The 24119-nt window shown below is 38.2% G+C and overlaps 4 protein-coding genes across 4 annotated transcripts; 2 read left to right on the top strand and 2 right to left on the bottom strand.

Moving 5' to 3' along the window:
* Positions 1–2368: 2368 nt before the first annotated feature.
* LOC116014512 lies at positions 2369–5019 on the bottom strand. The gene is made up of 4 exons (XM_031254586.1): positions 4776–5019; positions 3320–4436; positions 2945–3045; positions 2369–2836 (listed from the first exon to the last, which is right to left on the bottom strand). Exons 1-4 carry the CDS (start codon positions 4842–4844, stop codon positions 2567–2569), a joined length of 1557 nt encoding a protein of 518 aa, XP_031110446.1. The 5' UTR covers positions 4845–5019; the 3' UTR covers positions 2369–2566.
* A 950-nt stretch (positions 5020–5969) lies between these two features.
* Positions 5970–12417, top strand: LOC116013386 (pollen-specific leucine-rich repeat extensin-like protein 3). The gene is given in 3 exon segments (XM_031253109.1): positions 5970–6138; positions 11124–12317; positions 12320–12417. Coding segments are annotated over 3 exon segments (1461 nt in total).
* A 5219-nt stretch (positions 12418–17636) lies between these two features.
* Positions 17637–18854, top strand: LOC116019044 (dof zinc finger protein DOF3.4-like). The gene has a single exon (XM_031259116.1). It carries the CDS (start codon positions 17840–17842, stop codon positions 18530–18532), a length of 693 nt encoding a protein of 230 aa, XP_031114976.1. The 5' UTR covers positions 17637–17839; the 3' UTR covers positions 18533–18854.
* An 816-nt stretch (positions 18855–19670) lies between these two features.
* LOC116020157 (lysine histidine transporter-like 8) lies at positions 19671–22839 on the bottom strand. Its single transcript, XM_031260642.1, has 5 exons — positions 22279–22839; positions 21277–21410; positions 20768–21195; positions 20561–20692; positions 19671–20483 (listed from the first exon to the last, which is right to left on the bottom strand). Exons 1-5 carry the CDS (start codon positions 22641–22643, stop codon positions 19995–19997), a joined length of 1548 nt encoding a protein of 515 aa, XP_031116502.1. The 5' UTR covers positions 22644–22839; the 3' UTR covers positions 19671–19994.
* Positions 22840–24119: the final 1280 nt, after the last annotated feature.

The raw sequence follows: 24119 nt of genomic DNA, 5'->3' as shown, positions 1-24119 counted from the left end.
CTATATTATTATTCTAACCAACGACATATAACATTAAACAACAACAACAACAACAACAACAAAAAAAAAAGAAGGAAAAAAAAAAAAAAAAAGCTCTTATGGTTATCTAGCAGCCCATAACATTTCTCCGTGTTGAAAAAGTAAACATTTTTTATTTTGTTTATATTTATATAGTTGACATATTAAAATATAATGGTTACATTGAAGGATAAAAAAAATCAAAGTTGTTTAAATGGATTATTAAATCAATAACAAGCCGGTTAGATTTATTGGGATATTTTGCAAAAAAAGCTTCCTAATGAAATACAATACAAATCTTAGATATTAATCCATATTATTATACTATACAAATCTTAGATATTAATCCATATTATTATACTATAAGAGTTGTATTATAATATTAATCCATATAGTAATAAAAAGGTTTCCTAATAAAATACAAATCTTAGATATTTTGCAAAAAAAAAAAAAAAAAANTTTTTTTAATGATGTGGCATCTTCTCATTAACCGCCGGTGTATAGCATCTATACATCGGCGGTGCATCAAATATTAATCCTTTAACTTTTATATGACTTTCAAACATTATATTAATCACCACTACATTGATGGGATTTTAGATTGTTAAAAATTGATCAAATAATTTTTTCATGAATACAGTCTGACACTATCTATAGGAGTTGATGAACCTGAAAGTTTGAGACCTGTAAACTTTATTTTTTTTTGGGTTAGACCATGAAGTATCATAAGGAAACCATAACTGTAGGAGGCACTTTAAGTCCGTACCATACACACTGGTATAGTTACTCCTATTAATGGTATAGTTACTAAAGTTTGAAAAATTTACTATATAATTCGGGAATTAAATATATTCAATTCCTAAATAAAATCAAATTCTGTGTGGTAGAATTATTATGTGATTAGGAAAGTAAATATATTCAATTTCTAACCATAATCAAATCCTAATCTTATCACGAATAATAAATAATAAATAATATTATTAATATTTCCTATCTTTTTAAAGCCTTTGTGCGGCTGATACTGATCAAACCATTATTTGTGGAAAAATAACGCTTGTACTCCCAACTTTTACTCTCTTCCACAAAATTTTCCTTACATCAGGGAGTAGAAATAGATAGTCCAGGTAGATATTGCAGGCACAATGGCAGCAGAATTGAAGCATCCTCCTCCACAGCCTTCTCCCATCACCCGTTTATTGTGTGCAGTTGTCTCTATGGCATTTGCAAGTACATGTGTTTTGATGAATGAGATTATTTGGGTGCCAGATGAAGAAAGTATAATTTTTAGTCTTCCCCTATCATTATTTTGTATTGGATGGTATATTAGTCTATATTTTACCCTTAAATATAGGAGGGAAATTAAGGAGTTACCTCCGATTTCCCAAATTCAACGTGGTCAACGAACAAACCTACTTTTTATTGTTGGTGGATGGTCTTGTATACCAGAAGATGATGCACTCAATTTAAGTTTGACTGAAGCTAGACTTTATGGACTCGGTTTTTTTGTTTTTTTAGCAACTATTTCTTTGATGTCCCTCTCGAGTATGACTACCTTAACATGGGGCTTGATCAAATCAAACGCTGGTAGAACTTTTAACATTATTTCTCTAATTATTTCTAGTTTAGTATTTTTTACAAGCACGCCTTTTTTATATATACAAATGAAGAAACGGAACAAAAAGATTTCCATTGCTTCTGCGGCCGCTGCTTCAATTCATCCCGCTCCCAAGTTAGATTGTGAAGAGGGTTGTGAAGATGTATAGATTATGTTTGATTTTTTCTATTTTATTTATAGTACGGAGTAGTTATTTAGAATTATTTAGTTTTTATAGATTTTTTTATGAATCTGTTTATTAAGATTAAATTTTATGATATCATTAAAATATTGGTTGGAATTGTCATGGCTGATTGTCGAGTTCTTGTCATTTTCAGATCAGTGAAAAAGGTTTAGAGTTTGTTCTTCTCTGTTTTGCATAACATTTACTATCTTAATGAGAATTTGTTTCTGAAAAAAGTGAATATTCTGTCTCAAATAAATAAATGTAATGCCTTAATTGAAATTTAGAACATAAATTGTATTCATTATCACTCAGATAAATTTTATTGTATTATTGCACTAACAAACAATATAATATTACAACTATACTCAGACTAAACAACTAAATAATTATTTAAAAAACTAAATAATTATTTAGTTGATAATTATTTAATTACCATATGTTAGCTGGATGAATTTGTAAAACTTGTTTTTCAATGATGGATAATGTATATATATATATGCATTTACAATCTTGAAGCATTGTATCCCTGCCATCATGGAGTGGATGACCCATCCACAATCATCACATAATTAAACCATTAAAGACATAAAAATAGTTGTTATCTTTTTGAAGTCCGATCCCATTATATACAAGTTGAAGGCAATATATGTATTTTCTCATCCTTCACAAGTTAACACGTATGATCTAGCGAATGGTAGAAAATACAAATTCTTTGAAAGAAACATCGAATCTTAATTCAGCAAAGCACAAATTAATGTGAATGTAACCTAGGTTGATGCTCGGAGAACCTCAACATCTAAAACAACAGCTGCATCAGAACTACTTCTTTTGCTGGGGAGTTTGAAGATGCAAGTATCTCCTTCTTCGAGATTGTTGCCTGCAATGAACTCGGGCCAACCCCTGGTGATGATGGCGTATTTCGTCTTCCCGCCTTTGCAAACCTTAAGGCTAACTTGCCTCTCATCGCTTGGACCTTTCAGAGTTATTCTTGCGTTTTGATACAGTTCATTTGCTACACAGAATTCCGCAGGTATATGCTGATGTCCACACATATCGATTGAAGTCAGTAATCAACATCAGGAAATTGTTGATCGATGATTCTTCCATGACAATAAATGGACTTCGTAAAAGACTTGAAAACTTACCATGTAAGGAGATCTGCTACGGACATGATATGGCTTCATTAATGTTGAAAATTGCAGACTTTGTTCCCGGGAAGATGTATTCACCTTAAGTTCTGTTTTTCCTACCAAAAATCAAACCAAACAAACTTCATTCAACTGTATTTTATTCTAATAAGACATTGTGTGTAGAGAGTAAACTAATGAATAAGTCATGTTAAATTCCTTTCATTAACATAAGTGGTGCTAAAAGTTAATAATGCAGATCAGAGAAACTCGAGAATTTGATTCAAAATTAGTTTCTGTTTTCAATGTGTAATTCATCTACTTGTGAAAATTAAAATCATGCATTCATTCAGCAGTATAAAAAAACGGCTGTCAGTGGAAGTTTCAACTTACTTTCAGTGTCCCCCTTCTTGTCCTGTGCACATCCTTTCGGTTTGGAAGGCACTTGATCTTTGTGATTTTTCTGTTTCAGAGTACTTTTGTTCTTGTCATTTTTCACTGGCGATTTGTTCTTTTCATGTTTTTGAGTTATGGCTGGGGAAGGTGCTCTATCATCATCATCTCTTGCCTGCTTCGTAGAACATTTGTTCATATCATGTTTCTGAGGTTTTGCTTGAGAAGGTGTTTTATCATCGTCCCTATTCTTCTTCGCAGAACATCTATTCATATCATGTTTCTGAGATTTTGCTTGAGAAGGTACTGTTTTATCATCCCTCTTCCGTTTCACAGAACATCTGCCCTTTCCAGGATTCCGAAGTTCTATTTGGGAAGGCACTTCATCTTCAACCTCGTCCACTTCAAATTTCGTGGGTACCTTGATGGCATGTTGTTCCTGAATTTTCACCTCGGAAGGGCAAGCCTCTTCGCGGTCTATCTCAGCTGGTGAGTCAAAGCTTGAATTCTCTTTATACCTTTCCTGATCTGCAATACGTTTATTGTTGTCATGTTTCGGTATATTTGATTGGGAATGCCCTCTATTGCTATCTTCTTCATGAATATTTGTACAGGAAGGGAGATCCTCATTGTCAATCTCAGCTAATATGGCATATAACGGAGCAAGACGAGCGTTGAGGTGAGAAGTTATCATGTCTTCATCCTCTTCCAACTTGACAGCAACAAGATTAACATCTTCACCTTCTTCAATTGGGCAAGGGGGCACTGTTTCCTCAAGGAGAACTTCATCTTGGCTTATCTGATGAGTTAATGGATTGAGCTTAGAAGCCATGTTCTGTCCTTGTTCAGAGTGGGAAAACACTTTCTCAGAGCCATTTTTATCCAGCAAAGAAACATTGAAGCAAATGCCACCACCTATGTATTCAAATACTGCAAATTCTCCAACTCTTAAGCCATGATTCTGCACAAAAACATCCCAACCCTTCTCAAAGTAAAAATTCCCTTTGCTGCCATGTCCAATCCCCACCTCCCATCTCCCCTTTTCAGTGACTAATGTTGCTGTTTCTAATAACTTATCATCCCCTTCAAGCTTTTGACAGACCAATGGCGGCAAAGTCTAGTGCCAAACAATAAAAATAAAAAGCATGAACAAAAAGAAACAATTGTTCTAGGCTTTAACATTTATTTATTCACCAAGAAAAGAACGAATATCAGAACACATACAGAGATGATCATAACATACATTGCAGCCAAAATCTCAGGTTGAAGGAGAGCAAAGAAAACCCAAAATCTCAGATTAAATGAGAGCAGGAAAAAAAACCACAAAATCCCAGAATTTAACAAATTCTTGAAGGAGCAAAAGTGAGAAAAAAGGAGAGATTTTGATCGAATCCCAGAATTCAAAAGTCAACTTATAAAAATATCAGAATGCAAATGTTAATTACAGGGAACATACCAGTTTAGTGTGGCACCCAATAGCCATGACTTTAAAGAAGCGCCACCCGACCTGAAGCTCGCCTTCCATACCAGGCGGCGGAGATTTCTAGCTAATACCCAGTTACGCTGTTCAATGTCTCCTGAAGACACCGAGGATTATGATCAAATTCAGAGGATCCCCCAGACCCTAAAAATACATATTTCTTCATCGCATTAAATTCGGACTATAGTACTCCAAGTCAAATTAGGAATTCCAGACAGCTTTGCTTTCTGCGCCACACTGCCACGACAGTATTTTGAAGATTTTAATGTTGGGCTTTATACACTAGGTAGTCCGATATTACCGTTGGCCCAGAAAATGAAATTTTATAGATTATTATTACTAGTTATTATTCGTTCAGTTTTAGACTAGATTTATTGGGCTATTGGCTTTATTTACTCGAATTTTTTAGTCAAACTTAAAATTGTTAATCCTAACCTTAAAATCTCAATTTATTAGACTGATAAGCAAACACAATTAAAAATTTTGACATTTTCAAATTAACATTCTAAACTTTTAATTTTAATAAATTAATACATTTACATTAATAAATATACACTTATGAGTTATGACAAAAACTCGTCTAAGACCGTCTTACCGATTTTTTTTCTATGAAACGTGTCAAGTCATAATGAAAATATAATACTTATGTTGCAAAATATGTAATAAATTGTCTTTTACTGATCATAAAGCTTATTAGGCTAAAAATTTTTAACCCTATTCCTAAAATTTTTAATCTTATTCGGTCAACCATTGATTTTGAGTTAATATTGAAATTTCTAGGCACGTCATATGATATATTATATTATAAATATTTAAAAATAAATATTATATATAAATTTATAAAATAAAATAAAAATAAAAACAACAACAACAACAACAAAAAAGAAGTAAGAAGTTTCTCCCTTATTTTACCTTGGTTGACTACTTGACTCGATGATGATTTTTTATGGCATACAGCAATTTAAGGTTTACCCTTAATTGGTTTTATGACACATTTACCTCTAATATATTTTTATTTTTTAAAATTTTAAATAAAGATATTATTATTCCCTACAAAATAATGGCTTTAGGAAATTCTTTTCTTTTTGGTTTATATATCCATGTTTTTTTTTTTTTGAAAACATATATCCATGTTAATTAACATTTAACATTGCATGTATGCAACTAGGAATGGCAGTATGTAACCATTGTTTTATCTTCATCCTATCTGTTTTCCTTTCTTTATCTGTTTCTCTATCGCTTTCCGATGCTGAAGCATCCTCTATTGCCAGACGCCAACTCATACACCTACACGAAAATGACAATTTGCCGGACGATTATGAATCCAAAGTTAAGGTGAATTATATGTTGCGCCCGCGGAAGTGGGATAGATCAGATTGCAACAATAATTTGAGAAAGAAAAATAAACGAGGCACAGATTTTACGTGGAAAACCCCTAAACAAATTAGGGTAAAAACCACGGGTAAGGGTAGAAGAATTTCACTATGAGAAAATAGGAGTTACAACCACTCTCTAACTAACAATGAGAAAACAATGATAATTCTCTCTTGCTAGGAAGGAGAAATACACTCAACAAACTCTCTAATATCTCTAGTATATGAGGGAAGAATAGAATGATTTGGGATGACAAGAATGGCAAATGACCTCCCTATTTATATTTGAGAAATTGGTGTCATTTTGTAGTTAGTCCAAAGTTTAGGGACCAAATAATAAATATTTTGGTATGTGCCTAACTCCATGCCTAACCCTTTTTGACTTGCCTAATTCTTTGTCAATTGTTGATATTTGCCTAATTATGGCTGCTGCAACATTCTTTACCGACAATCTCCCACTTGAAGATTAGATTGTAAAAATCATATCTTCACACTATTCTTTCTACCTTGCACTTTCCATGTCGCTTACGTCTCTATCAGGCCACAGGAAGATCGACACCAAGTAAACTTATCAACATTGATTACCTTTGTTAGGAAATCTGCTACGTTGTCTGTGGTATGGATTTTCTGTAAATCTACTGCCCCTTCTTCCACCTTCTCTCGGATGAAATGGTACTGCACTCGTATGTGTTTCGTCCTTGAATGAAATGCAGGATTCCTTGCTAGATGCAAGGCACTCTGACTATCACAAAACAAAGAGACAAACTCTTGTTTGTGCCCGAGCTCCTCCAATAGCATTTTCAACCAAATTGCTTCTTTACTGGCTTGTGTAGCTGCTACATATTCTGCTTCTGTTGTTGACGTAGCCACAACTGCTTGCAATTTTGAAACCCAGCTTACAGCTCCACCAGCAACTTTGAACACATACCCTGTCGTAGATTTACTTTTATCCAAATCCCCTGTATAGTCAGAATCCACATACTCGTTGATAAGAAAGTCTGATCCTCCATAACATAATGCAACATCTGAGGTCCCCTTGATGTATCTTAGGACCCTCTTCACACAGTTCCAATGCTCTTTGCCTGGATTCGCCATGTACCGACTAATTACTCCCACTGCTTGCGCAATGTCTGGTCTTGTACATATCATAGCGAACATTAGACTCCCCACCGCTGATGCATACGGTACTCGAGACATCTCCATCCTCCCTTCTTCATTGCTAGGACTCATACTTGAGGATACTTTGAGATTAATAGGAAGAGGTGTAGAAATTGGCTTACAATCTTGCATGCTGAAACGTGACAAGATTTTCTTTAAATAATTCTTTTGAGAAAGCCAAATCTTCCTATTACCTCTGTCTCGGTGAATTTGCATCCCTAGAATCTTGTTTGCTGGTCCCAAGTCCTTCATTTCGAATTCCCTAGCCAGTTGTGCCTTCAATTCATCAATGTGATCTTTGTTGGGGCCTGCGACCAACATGTCATCTACATACAACAGCAATATAACAAAGTTATTTTTTCCAAACCTCTTGAAATATGCACAAGGGTCTGCATTCAGTCTGTTGTATCCAAGGCACATGATGAAGGAATCAAATCTCATATACCAACACCTTGGCGCCTGCTTTAAACCGTACAGAGATTTGTTTAACCTGCAAACCAAGTTCTGATTCTCTTTGTCTTCAAATCCTTCAGGCTGGAGCATATATATCTCTTCTTCAAGATCTCCATGAAGAAAAGCCGTTTTCACATCTAGCTGCTCTAGATGTAAGTTGAATGTAGCACACATCGCCAAAACTACACGAACTGTTGTTACTCGAACCACAGGTGAAAATATTTCATTGAAATCAATACCTTCTTTCTGAGCATATCCCTTCACCACTAGTCTTGCACGATACCGCTCCACTTGATCGTCACCATTCCTTTTGATTTTGAAGACCCATTTGTTACCAATTGGCTTCCTTCCTTGTGATAGTGGTACAAGTTCCCATGTATTATTTTTATGGAGAGCTTCTATTTCTTCCTGCATTGCTGCCGTCCATTGAGAAACATCTGAGCTGTTTATCGCCTCCTGAAAGGTTGATGGCTCACCATCCTCTGTTAGAAGGCAGTATGCAACATTCCCTTCCATAACATAATCTGAGTGCCAAGTGGGACGTCTTCTTTCACGGTCTGATTGACGAGTTGTTGGAGCTCTAGAGCGTTCTGGTTCTGGTTCCTCGTGCGCCGGTTCTGCTTCAGAAGAATCTTGTTCAAATTCCTCCTCTACCTGTATCTGAGTAGTTTCTGGCTTTTCCTTTTCCGTGCTATCATCAACTTCTCCTCTTTGTAGCTTATCCTCTAAAAAGATAACATCCCTGCTGATGACAACTTTGTGGGCAGTGGGATCCCACAAGCGATACCCCTTTACTCCATCAGCATATCCCAATAATATACATCTCTTGGACTTTGGATCCAACTTTGTAATTTCTTGGGCATTGAACATTACATAAACAATGCTCCCAAATATATGGAGGTCTGAATAATTAACTGGCTTACCAGTCCACATCTCCATTGGTGTTTTCAGCTCGATTGCAGTTGATGGAGCTCGATTCACCAAATAACAGGCGGTATTGACTGCTTCTGCCCAGAATGATTTTTCTAAGCCCGCAGCCCTCAACATTGCTCTTGTCCTTTCCAGCAAGGTTCTGTTCATCCGCTCTGCCACTCCATTTTGTTGAGGAGTGTATGCCACCGTGAACTGCCTTTTGATGCCTTCCTTCTTGCAGAAGTCATCAAATTCCTCACTTGTATATTCCCCTCCATTATCTGTCCTGAAACACTTGATCTTCTTCCCGGAATCAAGTTCCACCCGTGCTTTGAAGGCTTTGAAAGTCGCAAACACATCTGACTTCTTCTTGATAGGGTACACCCAGCATCTCCTAGAGTAATCGTCGATGAATGAGACAAAATACTTTGCCCCTCCTAGGGATGGAACCGGTGCTTGCCACACATCAGAGTGAACCAGTTCTAGAACAACCTTGCCTCTAGAATTTGATGTGCTGAATTTAAGACGATGTTGCTTACTTGTTATACAATGCTCACACAAAGGAAGTGATACCTTTGTAACCCCGGAAGTAGCTTTTGCTCCACAAGAATCTTCATTCCTTGTTCTGACATGTGCCCAAGTTTCTGATGCCATAGCAGCGTAGAGTCTGGACTACATGCGGCAACCGATGCCTCTGCTTCTTGCAAAGTCTCTCCCTTCAGCATGTATAGATTTGCAGTTATCTTCTCCCCTTTCATCACCACAAGCGCTCCTTGGAAAATCTTCATGACTCCTTTTTGTGTTTCAATCTTGGTTGCACTATTATCCAATATTCCATAGGATAATAGATTTTTCTTCAGGCCCTTCATGTGCCGCACATCCTGAACAATTTGGACTGTTCCATCGTACATCTTCAGCTTGATGGTTCCAATGCCGATAATCTCCAAAGGCATGATCATCGCAGCTGTACACAGATCCTCCTGAGATTGGTTCATAATGATGGAACCATTCTCTCATTGAGGTCATGTGATATGTGGCTCCCGAGTCTATAAGCCATATATCCGCGAACCTTTTTCTGCCTTCCCTGGCTATTGATGCTTCGCAACAGAGAGCACTTCCATCATCCGAGGTACTTGCAACATTTCCTTGAGGATTGGAATTCTGAGGTAAATTCCAACAATCTTTCTTCAAGTGACCCTTCTTTCCACAGTTGTAACACTTTAAATTCTTCTTACTTGATTTTGATCTACCACGACCACTGCTTTGGCCACGTTCTGTTGACCTTCCTCTCATCACCGTTAACGCCTCTGCCTGTTGCAGATTGACTTGTCTGTCCTCTTTGTTCTTGCGCCGACTTTCTTCTTCAAGAACCGCAGCTGCAACATCATCGAAGACTAGATAGTCTGTAAGGATGTTGTTTATTAAGTTGATGATGAGCTGATCATACGAATCAGGTAGACTCTGAAGTAGAAATTCCGCACGCTCCTGTGGCTCTATTTTACAGCTTAGAGATGTAAGCTGGGAAAATAGAGTATTCAGCGTATTTAAGTGTTCCGTCACTGAAGTAGATTCTGACATACGAAGAGTATATAATTTCCTCTTAAGGAAAATTTTGTTATGTAGTGACTTAGCCTCATACAACCGGTTGAGGTGATCCCAAATCTCCTTGGCCGTCTTCTTCTCCTCGATGCTTGACAATACTCCATCTGCTATTGATAGGTATAGATCCGCCATAGCATCCTCGTTCATCTCGCTCCATTTTTTGTCATCAGTAAAATCCACCGGCCTTTCACTGATAGCTGCTAGACAGTTGTCTTTCCTCAAGATAGCCTTCACCTTCAATTTCCACAATGAGAAATTTTTCCCATTGAATTTTTCAATCTCAAATTTCGCTGCCATATTGTTCTTGAAACAAATTCTGAACAATATATCTGAAGGCTCTGATACCAATTGTTGCGCCCGTGGAAGTGGGATAGATCAGATTGCAACAATAATTTGAGAAAGAAAAATAAATGAGGCACAGATTTTACGTGGAAAACCCTTAAACAAATTAGGGTAAAAACCACGGGCAAGGGTAGAAGAATTTCACTATGAGAAAATAGGAGTTACAACCACTCTCTAACTAACAAGGAGAAAACAATGATAATTCTCTCTTGCTAGGAAGGAGAAATACACTCAACAAACTCTCTAATATCTCTAGTATATGAGGGAAGAATAGAATGATTTGGGATGACAAGAATGGCAAATGACCTCCCTATTTATAGTTGAGAAATTGGGATAATTTTGTAGTTAGTCCAAAATTTAGGGACCAAATAATAAATATTTTGGTAGGTGCCTAACTCCATGCCTAACCCTTTTTGACTTGCCTAATTCTTTGTCAATTGTTGATATTTGCATAGTTATGGCTGCTGCAACATTCTTTGCCGACATTTTACGTTTTCAAATCATCGGCTACGGCGCGCATATATTGCACTGCGTGCTTGGAAACGTGCGGTGTATTCAGACCCGTCGAAACTTACGAGGAATTGGAAAGGTCCCGAAGTTTGCAAATACAACGGCGTGTTTTGTTCCCCTGCTCTCGATGATCCCAAGGTTACCGTTGTCTCCGGCGTTGATCTAAACCACGCCGACATCGCCGGATTCCTCCCCGCCGAGCTTGGGTTAATGACGGACTTGGCGCTTCTCCATCTCAATTCCAATCGGTTTTGCGGGATTATTCCCAATAGTTTCTCGAAGCTTACGTTGTTGCACGAATTGGACGTGAGCAATAATCGATTTGTCGGGAAGTTTCCTGAGGTTGTTATTCAAATGCAGAGCCTGAGATATCTTGATTTGAGGTACAATAACTTCGAAGGGAAGCTCTCGGAGGAACTGTTTCACAAAGAGATGGACGCGATTTTCTTGAACAACAATCGATTCTCCTCCACGATCCCCGAAAGTATCGGGAATTCCTCGGCGTCTGTTGTGGTGTTCGCTAACAATAATTTCAAGGGGTGCATTCCCAGCAGCGTTGGGAGAATGGCGAATTTGAGGGAAATTGTGTTGTTGAACAATGATCTTATGGGGTGTATGCCGCCGGAGATTGGGAAACTGCAAAATGTGACGGTTTTCAGTGGCGCTGGGAATAAATTTTCTGGGATTTTGCCTGAGGGGTTTAGTGGGCTCGAGAAGGTTGTGGAATTGGATGTTTCTGGGAATGTTTTGACTGGGATTGTCCCGGAGGGGATTTGTAGGTTGCGGAATTTGAAAAATTTTACGTTTGCTTATAATTATTTTAATGGGGAGGAGAAAGGGTGTGATCCGAGTTTAAGAAAAGAGGTTGTGTTGGAGGATAAGAGCAATTGTTTGCCAGGACGGCCTAATCAGAAGGCTCAGAAAGATTGTCATAAGGTAGTGAGCAAACCGGTTGATTGTAGTAAGGCCAAATGTGGTGGTGGGAAATCTCATAAAACCCCACCAAAAGTTGCGCCGCCGCCGCCGCCACCACCACCGCCCTTCTTGTCTCCTCCGCCGCCCCCTCCGCCACCTCATCCGCCGCCACCAATGCAATCCCCACCCCCTCCGCCACCTCACTCGCCGCCGCCACCAACACCATTGCAATCCCCACCCCCTCCGCCACCTCACCCCCTCCGCCACCTAAGCACTACCATGATGTTATCATTCCTCCAGATATTGGTGCAGTTTACACCTCACCACCCCCACCTATTTTCAAAGGATATTAAATACTCGCTCGTATAAACAGTTCAACGGGTCATATGAATGAAATTTGGAACAATAAAATAATATTAAATATCCTGTTCTCGCTATAATCATTGCTAGATTTTGAAAGTGTTAGTTTAAGAGTAGGAAAATCCAAAATTACAACCCAAAAAAAAATTAAGATATCAAATGAATTAGAAGATATATAGTTAGAAGAAGTTCATCTACTACTGCAGAAATCACTTAGAACGTCAGGATTATGTAAATGCTAATTGTAAATGTATCATATCAAATGAATTAGATTAGATATCTTAATCTTTTGATCAGGATTGCTCACTTTAATTAACTTTTGTTTGGTAGAAATGTTCTGGGATTTTGTCAATAAATCTTTACTGAGAAAGGGATAGTTCATACTTGGCATGTTAGCCATTCAAGTTTGACTTTTTGGTGCCTGGTCCCCTACTCCACCTTCCTTCTTTGTCATGTTCTTCCTTCAAAGCCATGCCAAAATTGAAGTGTGTCAGAGTTATGTGTTACGTGCAGTTAGAATTGCTTGTCATTGAAAACCACTAGTACATCATGCTTAGTTTAAATCCAAATTGGTACAATATACTTTATACATGTGTTAGGCTTGTCGGTCCGTTTAAAATATCTTTATCAATTATTTTTGTATGACATATGGCATGTGATAATATTGTGGAATCTAATTTTTTAAGGCCAACAACTATACAGTGTTTAGGCACATGCTCTTAAAAATGGCTCAATTAACTATTTTTATGTAAAGAAGTATAATGTGTGATAATACTTTGCCTCAAACTGGTTTCAAAGTTCAGGTTCAAATAAATTTCGGGAGTTTTTTGTTTGAAGTCAAAATTTTGTGATGAAGAATATATGGATGGTAGATAAATTTGAATGTTGTGGTGTTAAGAATCATGTCTAGATCCCTATGTTATCATGTTTGCCTACAAAGTTACCCACATTAATCACAAAATCTCCTAACATGTCTACCCATTCCTTTTGCGAATGTGTGCTTGAAATCATGGCATATCTATCCTTCCTGTTTCAAGCTTTTTGACAAACCATAAAAGCCTTAAACCTTTTTTGCTGCAAAAGTATTTAGCCTTTTAAGTTGTTCCAATCTGTCATGGAAGGTAATCCTCACTTGTGATAAAAGTAAACTCGCAATAAGTGGCAATGATTATGAGTTCCATGAGATGGTAAAAGTAACATCCATTGACTAGTGTCTTAGGATCAAATTATAAGGCTAGTGTTCCTTAAATCACCATTTCACCGCTACCTAGGTTGTATCTGCAAACCTAAAAGGACAATTAAATTTCCCTCACCTCTAAAGTTATCACATCTTAATCCAACAAGATAGTGAAAGGAATAACCAATGTCTAATACCTGCTATAAGTCCACTACATTGCAATAGTCAATGTTTAATCTATATTTTTGTCCACAATTTACCACTAAAAATCTAACAGGATAGTGAAAGAATTAACAGATGTCTAATACTTGCAATAAGTCCACCACATTACGACAGTTAATGTTCAATTTATGTTCTTATCTACAATTTACCACTTAAGAGCCAACTGAATTGCATGTACGAGCTTAAAACCCGGAAATAGCGGTGGCTGTTCACCTAAAAGATGTATAGCGGGCGGGACCCAGAGAAGGCAGCTCTAGGAACTGCAGTGACTGTAGCAATTGGAAATGGTCAAGCCGTCCTACTGAGGTCGATTGAAATTTTGTCCCATTTTGTGTACCCACTGCACGCACCACCGGGACACATAGAGAGAAAAATCCTGACAGAGAATCACTACAACCTTGAATTCTAAATCCACACACAAGAATAAGAATAATAAAAACCGGTTCTCGGGGCGAATGGTTTTCGTCGTCGCGAAATCGCAAGAGATTGGCTCCGATCCATTTCGTCAAACAATAGTGGCGGTCGCCCAGATTCTCAATCAGAGTGGCGTGGTCAATTAGAATCGCAGGCTTATTCGCGATGATTTGAAAGATCACCATCCCCACAGGTCACCAACAACAAACATTATTATTCAAACTCTAAACGTTTGCTAGGGTCCGTTTGATGGAATTAATGATAGCCCCATGTCGTTTGTCACATGTGCCATTATTTTCATTTTCTGGGATCCCGGTTTTAGCCTTGCCATAATGGTCCAACCAGGCGAACAAACCCCAGGTAGAAGGTTAAAAAAAGAATAATAGAGAACAGCACTATAGCAGAAGAAAGATAAGAACCCTTGAAAGCGACATTTCATCCCAGCAGTAGCCTCAGAGAATCGCAGTGCAAGAGACGTTTCAATACAAGTCTGAGTCTCCGACTACATAGATAGATCAGTCACAGAGTCTCTCTTTCTATGACTCAACCCATCCCACAATACATGTCTTTTGGTTGCGTTTAACATTATCTAATTTGAGAAATATTTTTATAACATGGTATAATTTTAAAGGAGACTAATAATATTTTTTAAGTACTACTGACTCTGTTACAATATAATATATATTCATAATATTTTCTCTAACTTACTAAACAACTAGAACTCATGATCTTCCATTTACGAGAGTCACTCTGGAACTTGAGATTACAAGAGTGCCTATTGACCATTCAGATGGTGATTTATTCTAAAAAATTGGTCATACATAAAGAAAACTCGTACTATGAAGTGAAGAACATGATGAAAGGAAACAAAGAAAAAACAAAAAACATGCAGGTACTGTGAAGTCGTCGTCTTGTACAGTAGAAGAAAAATGAAAGTGTAAAATAATAGGGGAAGTGGGAAGTGGTGGCAAGAAGGGGATGATGAGATGAGAGGGGGCAGGAGAATCATGGACAGTGGGAAGAGAAGAATTGCAGAGACCGAGAAATCCGGCAAATACGCAGAGAGAAAGAGAGAGAGAAAGAGATGCGCAGAGATCGAAAAGGAATAGGAAGACGAAAGTGAGCCAATTATTGCCCCCCACGCTAGCCCGACAGCAATTATGCTGTCGCCTTCTCTCTATAGTCTCTAATCCCCAAAAACCCCTTCACATTTTAATTCCTTTTTTCCATGCGCCTTCTTCTTGGTGGTTTAGCTCAACACGCCAAAACCCACCCCGGCCCCCAACTCCCCGCGCTCCCCATTTTAATTTACGAATGATTATTTGCCAATATCGAGAATATTGAAATTTTGGTAGAGAATTTAAATTTTGATAGGTTATTTAATGATTTATATCGCTTATTTAAATAATTTACTTATAATTATATTTTTAACGGGTTTAATGAGTATATATAGATACTATCAACTTATATCGACTATATTTGTGCACTTTCTAATTAGTACATAATGTGATTAATCTGATCAATTAGTAACCAAGCGCCACATCCCTTTGTAGAGAGGGATTTTGACTTCTTATTCCCTACTTTACTTTTGGCTCCCCGTCTTGATTTCTAGTAATTTGTTGTACACTAAGGTTCTTTGATATATGAAATAGAACTTTTGTACTCATATTATAATTTCACTATTGAAACTTACGTGTTGGTTTTATGACTAATGAGTAGTTGATGACATACCAACATTACCGTCAATAAACAAAGTAAAAACACCCAGAATAATAGTACTATATGAATTGCCCTAAGTTCCATGAAATTTAGATCTACTTTACACCCAGGGGAGAGCATATATACACAAGGATTACTTGTACAAAAAAAAAAAAAAAACAAGGAATCCTTAGCCTCTCGGGACTTAATGTAAGGTCATGAAGGGCCGGGAGACAATAGTGTTGGGATTCGAATCCCACTATAAACATATATGGAAAAAATGCACAAAGATGCTAGAAAGTCTAGATTGGATCCTTTGTGCGTACATGAAGATTATGATCTAATTAATTAGTAGGTTGATTGCACGACTTTTAATTACCTCCACAATAATTATAGGGATAGGTTCCTATGAGTTGTCCTCTGAACACTCGAATAATCTTCCATATACACTGTCGTAGACGAGAACTAGTAATCGAAACAGGTCTTTGATTGTGGAGCGATTAATTGCTTCTAGGTTAACCGTTCGATAACTAATATCACCTCAATACTACGTGTATTATATTGTACCTATATAATTAAAGCATTAGGATAAAGTTTTAAAGAATGATGAAATACATCATCCTGATTACCGTTTGTCATGAAGAAGGAAGATTTTGGCATAAAGTGTGTGTGCTTTTTTATTTTTATTATTTGTTGTTTTTTTTTTTTTAGTGCCTTAAATTTTAACCCCATGCAAGCATTATTGAGCGCCGTTGTACTAGCAGGATGCAATAAAAAATATAGTAGTTAATGGATAATGAGTACTAGTAATGCACTATGCACCCACTAAAGAATTCATTATGCATGTACCACCACTGATTACATTACAACATCAACGTCTCAAATTGTAGCACCCAATAATCAATCCACGATTCAGGAATTTAGATTAGCCATCATTGTACATAGCAACAAAAGCAGTAGCAACCCCCCGCTGATTTTGGATGAATAATGATTTGCTACACCATATTTTATTGTTTTGTTTTGTTTTGTTTGCTGGCTTGTTTGTTTGTTTGGTTTTTTTTTTTGTTTTTTGTTTTTTCAATTAAGAGGAGAGATTCCAAGACAAATAGGAGAGTCTCAATTTCTTATTGTCAATATAGCACAAGATTGAATCATCAATTATGTCAACCCAATTCTCTCATGAAAGTCATTACCAAAACATATAATAATGAACCATTCAAATTTTTTAGCACCCGTCTATATACACTCCTGTTATGTTCTCTAAACACATGCTTAACTCTTACTTTATAATCTCCTTTCATTACACGTTGCACTCAAAAAAAAATTTCACAATTGTCCACAAATTCTGTCTCCCCCGTCAAACATTTAACCACTATAACACACTATTCTATCTTAATTAATACATTGACTACACCACTAAATACTATACCTTATTATATAATTTTTTTTTTCCTTTTTAAAGTTTAGACTAAGTTATATAATAGCTTTAACTTTTATTTTGAAAATGACAAGTACTATATTTCATTAATTTTGAAATTGATAGCTAAAAAAAAAAGATTGGATAAATTAGTAAATAATTAAATTGTTTAATAGAATCCCCTAGTCCTAAAAGTAGGCTGAGCAAGAAAAGAGTGATTTTAGGAAAGCGGGTCAGGCCCCCCTTCTTTCTCTCTGAATATAAATTCCACTCGCCACTCTAATCCAAACACAACTTTATCTTTTCTCAAACTCTCCAACCAAAAACAAATATTTGTCTTCTTCACTACCAATCTGCTTTTTTCCCATTCCTCCATTTCGCCTGAAATCTCTGCAAGAAGCCAAAACCCAGAAAATTCCAAGTAGTTAAATTGCCTTAGCTCCTGAAGGGAAGATTCAGGGAAACAGGAGAGAAGAGAAGGGCACAAATGTCTTCCGACAGCGGAGAGAGACGGCCGGGGAGGATGACGACGGGAACGGCGCAGAAGTCAACGGAGCCGGAGAATCTGCCATGTCCGCGCTGCGATTCTACGAACACTAAGTTCTGTTACTACAACAACTACAACCTCTCTCAGCCTCGCCACTTTTGCAAGTCGTGCCGCCGTTACTGGACGCGCGGTGGGACCCTGCGGAACGTTCCCGTCGGCGGCGGGACCCGCAAGCAGCCCTCCAACAAGCGGCCCCGGACCACCACGCTCGCCGCCGCCTCGTCCCCGCCTGAAATGCCGCGCGACCCGTTCCACGCTGCCGGGTCGGGTTGCGAGGTGAACCTGAACGAGGCGGTGCCGGACCCCGCCACCGCCTCCTTCACGTCATTGCTGGGCTCCCCCGTCGGCGGCGACGGCGCGGGGTTTATGTCGCTCGGCGGGTTCGGTCTCGGGCTTGGAGAGGCCGGCATGCATGGATTCGGGTTCGGATTGGGCATGGTGGACTGGCCCGCGGAGACAGTAGGTGCAGCTCCCTCTGGAAATGTGAACGGAGGCGGGCATACCGTGGGTGGACCTGTGGGCTCTTCAAGTTGCAACACGTGGCAAATGGGCGGTGGTCTTGTCGACGGCGACGGTGGAGATTATTTCGGCTGGCCGGACCTCGCAATATCGGCGCCGGGCAGAAGATCTTGAAATTATTGTACGCGGTACACAAAAACAAGTTCGCTTTTGTTTCTGTTTCTTAGTAGCTTAGTATAACAGGAATTTGAACTCTGTTAATCATGTTTTGGTTCTTGTTTCTTTATATTATTAATTATCATTAGTCGTGGTAATTAAGGTACCGCCACCTTAAAACTATTTCATCGACTCTATTTGTGCTGGATTTCGGATTGGTGTGACTGTAGATTTTCCCTTGTTATTTTACAGGAGCTTTTGTTAATGTAAATGCTTAAAAAAAATCATCTTTTTTTTGACGAGTTTAAGATGAAAAAAGAATCTGGTTCTTGGTTTGTTTTATATACTATTGTCTTCCCAACATCTTCATATCTAGTTTATCTTCTACTTTCGGTTACACGGTGGGGGAGGTTTGGGCATATTTTAGTTGACAGTGATGCCCTTTTCATTGCTGTCTCTTGGAAACTTCCTATGAGAGCGTGTGGGGGCCTAGAAACAAAGAAATTGCAACGTTGTATTTTAGTGTGTTTAGTACAATTTTGTCATTTTAAAGAATCACATTTTAGTGGCAAATGTGTGACACGATCAAATCTCGTCTCTTACGGGTAAAGAGTCACAGAAGGATAGACGATTCCATCATACGAACTCTTTCTTAATCTGATAACTCTGGTAGGCAAAGAATCATAAAACATAATAAATTAACTTAACAAATTGATTAGGTTGTCGTGAGCTTGAATTTTATCAATGTTTGTGTAACACTTTGTCAATCGGTCGCGTTGTGGCAAAGGAAGAGTGGAGGGCAGCCAAGTGCGACCATAGAAACAAGGGTGTTGGGGTTTGGTACAGTAGTGGAAAATGGTAAAAGTGCAATGAATGCTACTACGACTAGGAATTAGCCAGCAAGGCAGGTAGACCTACTGGCACTAGTACTATACTATACTGCATTTGAGTTGCGTGGGGCGGGATTCTACTCTGATGAAATCTGATTATTTAAGGTAACAAAAAATTTGGGACTATTTGATGACTAAAGATATGTTTAATTCTATGGTTTTCAATAATGTACTGTCTATAATCCAATTGACAAGAAAGGGTTAGGCAGGGACGACAACTGTGGATAAGAAAGATTGAATATATTCTTGTTTGGCGCTGGAATATATTGTATACGAACCATATCTAAAGCCAAATTGTTCTTCAACTTGGAACAGCATTTCATTTCATGGGAAAAGCATAAGAATCAACACGATTTTGGTAGCTAAATAGACATCATGATCAGATCAAAATTATGCATTATTGCAAAAGCAAACAGATACAATGCAGCCTCCACCCATGCTGTCTCTTTCCGTCTGCATTTTTTTAAGCTGCATTTTTTTTCCCATGAGAATGTGCACTGAGTAAAACCTGCCTTTCATATGCATTTTACCATACCTCCCCAGATCAACATGACAACATGTACATTCCAACAGCATCTATAGTCGTAGTTTCAGCCGGGAGGGTTGAAGAACTTCAGCTTTAGCCCGCTGTTCACCATGCTCCAAATACCTCCAATGGAGAGTGTCACGCTTAGAGCCACGCCTAACCAGCCAAGAATCCAGTTGAAATACCAGTTGAAGCTGTACTTGGTTGGCTTCTTTATGAGCACCCACATGAAGCACGGGTAGGCAAATGTGACGGGGAGAGTGAGCCCTCCTAGCAACCCGGTGAGGCTTGACAGGAACGGGAGTGCAACTCCGATGAAGAACGAGAAGAACCCATAGAACACTCGGAAACCAGAGCGAACCCAGACTGAGCAGGGGCGGTTTGTGCGGCTGGTGTAGCTTGCTTCAAAGCTGTCGAAAACTGGCATTGAGTATATCTGGAAGCTACTCAGGCAGTTGAACACGACCAAGAGGAATGTCATTGCAAGAAGGCCTCTCGGGATATCGTGAATGTGGAATTCGAATAAGGCACTGAGAATTCCCTCTGGAGGCATCTGAAAGGAATCAAATAGGGATAACTTATACACGAGCAGCATAAGCACATGGAATGTGAAATGATCAGAAAACTTACAAGGTTTCCATAAGCCCAGAAACCGCCAATGGCAATTGGGAACAAACTCATGGCAATTAAGGAATACGCAACCTTGGCTCCCTTCCACATTGGCACGTGAGCTGGGTGTTTGAACGTTGATGGCATTGTTGACTGTAGAGCCAATAAAGAATCAAATTCATTTTACAATAGAGGATTAGTCGAAGAAGTGGATTATATAGTATGTACCTGAATTTCCAGAGCCAAGTTGTGACCTCTAAATGCAAATGCTACAATGCCAAGAGCATTCAAGACTGTAAAGGCCGAAGCTGTGAAGGAAGGCAAGGAAATGGGGTCATAGGAGATTGACGGGGGTCTTGGTTTGCTGACAGAGAGGACCCACGCCATGGTAGAGTATATGATGGCGGTCACTGCTCCTACAAGTGACAGCCCCGCAATCGAATTGAGGTTTGGTAGCTGGGATAGAACTATGCAGAGAGAGGTGAACACCAGATACCATTCGATACTGGTCAAAGGATTTGAAGAACAAACCGAACCACAAACAATCTGAAAGAACAACTTCATGGTTTCCCCTCCTATGAGAATCAACGCTGTTGCAGTTCCAGCTGACAGATAAACAGTGGGGAAGACAGCAAGCCAAACGCCTAATTTTTCCCCTTAAAGATTCAAAACATACAATTATTTCACACGTCATTTCAAAGTTTAAGTGAAACTCAGTCTATTGGATGCAATCTCACCAAAAGCTGCCTGTGAAAGTTCTACATATCTATTATATCGCTTCCCAGGAACAGCTTCATGAAGCTGAACCAGAATCCAGAGTGTGTATAGCTGCCAGACGTAGGCTATGGTTAAAGAAATTATGCCCCAGCTCCTTCAATTAGAAGACAAAAGGACAAGTTCTCATCACTTATTTTTTTATGAATATTATCAAAATAAATCGCATAGTCCATTAACATAATAAAATGGAAACCTAGAGTGCTGCTAACCATCTGGGATAAACTATGGAGTGTACATAAACAAAGACCTGCAGTAAAAGATCCCTTCTTTTATCACACTCTTTTATATGGCTAACTTTGAAGGGCTATAAGTCAGAAATCACTATCAGGTCCTTGGCTCAGTGTTTCATAAATCCAGGCAATATTTTCAACTTAATACTGAAGAATGCAATCACACTGTAACTATGCGTTCCCAGATAAATGCTCAAACAGAGGAAAAGTGGAAACCTACACAAAAAGTGATGAATATGCAGTGCATGAAAGAAAAGAAATGTCCAAGGTAATAAGACTAATGCACATTGGCAATGCAAATACCAATGAAGCACAAAGCTGCAACAAACTGTACCTTGTCAAAAGACATGAAAACAGAATCATGGGTGACTCATTCTTGCCATCCTAATAACGAAAATGAAAACAATGAAATGAATGACAAGACAAGCTTCAACCTTTAAGGATCTTTCTTGCTCCTACACTGAAACTAATTCAGGTCAAGCATGAAGAAAAAAATCCAAAAAATCAGTCAAGAACCTACACAAATTAGGCACATTTATGAACTTTTTCCCCAAAAACAGCAAAAGCAAATGAGAGAGTTGCAGTAAACATTGTACTCCATGCCATTAGTACAACTGTACAAGTAAATTTTAGATAAATTTGATGCAATTAAAGAAATGGATGGTTCAAAGCATTACTAATTGAGGCAGAGAAGAAAAGGGCAGGGAGATTTAGATTTTAGATTTTAGATACCATCCAAGAAAAGAGAAAGCAACAGGCAAGACCAAAGCTTGGAACCCCACACCAGCATTGAGGTTATGGAAAGCAGCATAGTAAGCATTGCCATTGCGGGATTCAGTGATGGGAAGCCACGCGTCTTGTGGGTTGAGCTTAGTCAAGTGCCCCACCTCCTCCAAGTAACCCTTCATGTTAATCAATGCCCTCTTCATCGGCGTACCAATGGGGCTAATAAACCGTGGCGATATGAACGAAGAGGGCGTCCATGACTTGGCCTCCTTCCTCGGCGACCTCTGCCCGGACGGAGTCAAAATCTCCGGCGTCGACGCGCGTGGCGTCGCCGGGATTGAAATTAGCTCCGTTTCCGGCCTCTCCTCCATCGCAGGCTGCTTTTCCCTCAGTAGCGACTAGCGAGACAATAATGTGTATACTATATATTGCGTGGTACGAGAAAAGGGGAAACTTTCGAAGTCTTATCAGTGGGTTTTCTCCTTTCTTTTCGTTTGTTGTTTAGTTGGTGTTGGTTTCTTTCTAGTTTTTCTTGGGGTGGTCAGAGAATATGGACAGGGTTGCACATGCAATTATGGGTGTAGGCTGAGACTGTGCAGTGAGCCGAAATGAACGGCGTTATGAGAGAGAGCAAAGCCGAAATCTTGGCCGTTGGTGGGTGCTCTAAGCAGCGATCTCGAGGTGGTTGCAATGGTGTTGGTGGCGGCTCCACACGGCTTCTCCAACACTGCAGCCTGCAACCCTGCAGGGTGGGTGGTGTGAGACTCTGAGATGAGGTGACAACTTTTGTTTTTGTTTTTATTTTTTCAACTTAAATCAAATTAATCTTAAATTTTAGAACTACTGTCCAAGAATCATTAAAGAAGGCAAGTTGCAAGTTACATACTTACATTTTTTTTTTTGAACAAAGTTACATACTTACATAGTACCAAGTTCTCACCCTTTGTCTATACAAGTTATGCTCACAAGTCACAAGGTCTTCATCACCTATTTTTCCATTTCTTTTTTTTTTTTTTGGATTCATTAAGTTCTTAGTTTGCAGTTTAACTAATTCTAAATCCTCTCAAGAATCATTAAAGGAGATAAATTGCAAATCTATTTAAACAACCTCTTAATCCGCTGTCATTGACTCTAGTACAAGAAATTTAGTCATATACTATATAGTTATGTCAACTTTAAGGAGTCTAATATCCAACATATGAAGCCGAATAATTTAAATTTTAGAGCTCTTATCGAAAAAAGTCTAATCGTAACTAATATTGAGCATTTCCAACTCATTTAACACAAAAACAAAACAAAAAATTTACTAAATGTCACATCAAAGAGATTATTTCAACATATTAAGTTTTATTTATTTCTAACCCATTATATCAAAACTTCAAATTTTTGCATCAAATATTATTCTACACTAAAATAATATGCCTTCTCTAATTTCAAATTTTTATTAATTTAATTAGTTTAAACACTATATTTAGTGCAACACTGTTCTTCAACGCTAACTTTTTTAATTTAATTAGTTTAAACACCATATTATTCTACATTTATTTTTTTAGTGGAATAGTGGAATGTCTTTACCGATTTACCATTTTGGTGCTACCTTGGAGATGGCCTTAGTAATACAAAATACTTTATCTGCTAGGGATCATGCATACAAACGTGGACTGTCATTTTCAACGTTTGCAGTAGGTTGAGTTGCAGGGTGTTTGACTAGGAAATGCAGTGGTCCACTTTTTTTTTTAATTTTTTTTAAAATAAAAATAAATTAATGGGCTTATAAAAGCAAAAGGCCCATTTCAGCCGCCGTCTTTAATTACCAGACGGCCCAAACCCTTACCCGGACCCGCATT

The sequence above is a fragment of the Ipomoea triloba genome, chromosome 1 (genome assembly GCF_003576645.1).
Source record: "Ipomoea triloba cultivar NCNSP0323 chromosome 1, ASM357664v1".
NCBI classification, from domain to species: domain Eukaryota; kingdom Viridiplantae; phylum Streptophyta; class Magnoliopsida; order Solanales; family Convolvulaceae; genus Ipomoea; species Ipomoea triloba.
This window is presented reverse-complemented; position numbering and strand designations above follow the sequence as displayed.

Bases quoted from the DNA above. Each gene is read 5' to 3' on its own strand.
- LOC116014512 (XM_031254586.1), bottom strand. From the start codon at position 4,844: ATGGAAGGCGAGCTTCAGGTCGGGTGGCGCTTCTTTAAAGTCATGGCT. The intron at 4,437-4,775 runs GTATGTTCCCTG...GTTTGGCACTAG, and splicing joins TTGGGTGCCACACTAAACTG to ACTTTGCCGCCATTGGTCTG. The intron at 2,837-2,944 runs GTAAGTTTTCAA...TGTGGACATCAG, and splicing joins GTAGCAGATCTCCTTACATG to CATATACCTGCGGAATTCTG.
- LOC116019044 (XM_031259116.1), top strand. From the start codon at position 17,840: ATGTCTTCCGACAGCGGAGAGAGACGGCCGGGGAGGATGACGACGGGA.
- LOC116020157 (XM_031260642.1), bottom strand. From the start codon at position 22,643: ATGGAGGAGAGGCCGGAAACGGAGCTAATTTCAATCCCGGCGACGCCA. The intron at 21,411-22,278 runs GTATCTAAAATC...TTCTAATTGAAG, and splicing joins GCTTTCTCTTTTCTTGGATG to GAGCTGGGGCATAATTTCTT. The intron at 20,484-20,560 runs GTAAGTTTTCTG...GATTCCTTTCAG, and splicing joins TCTGGGCTTATGGAAACCTT to ATGCCTCCAGAGGGAATTCT.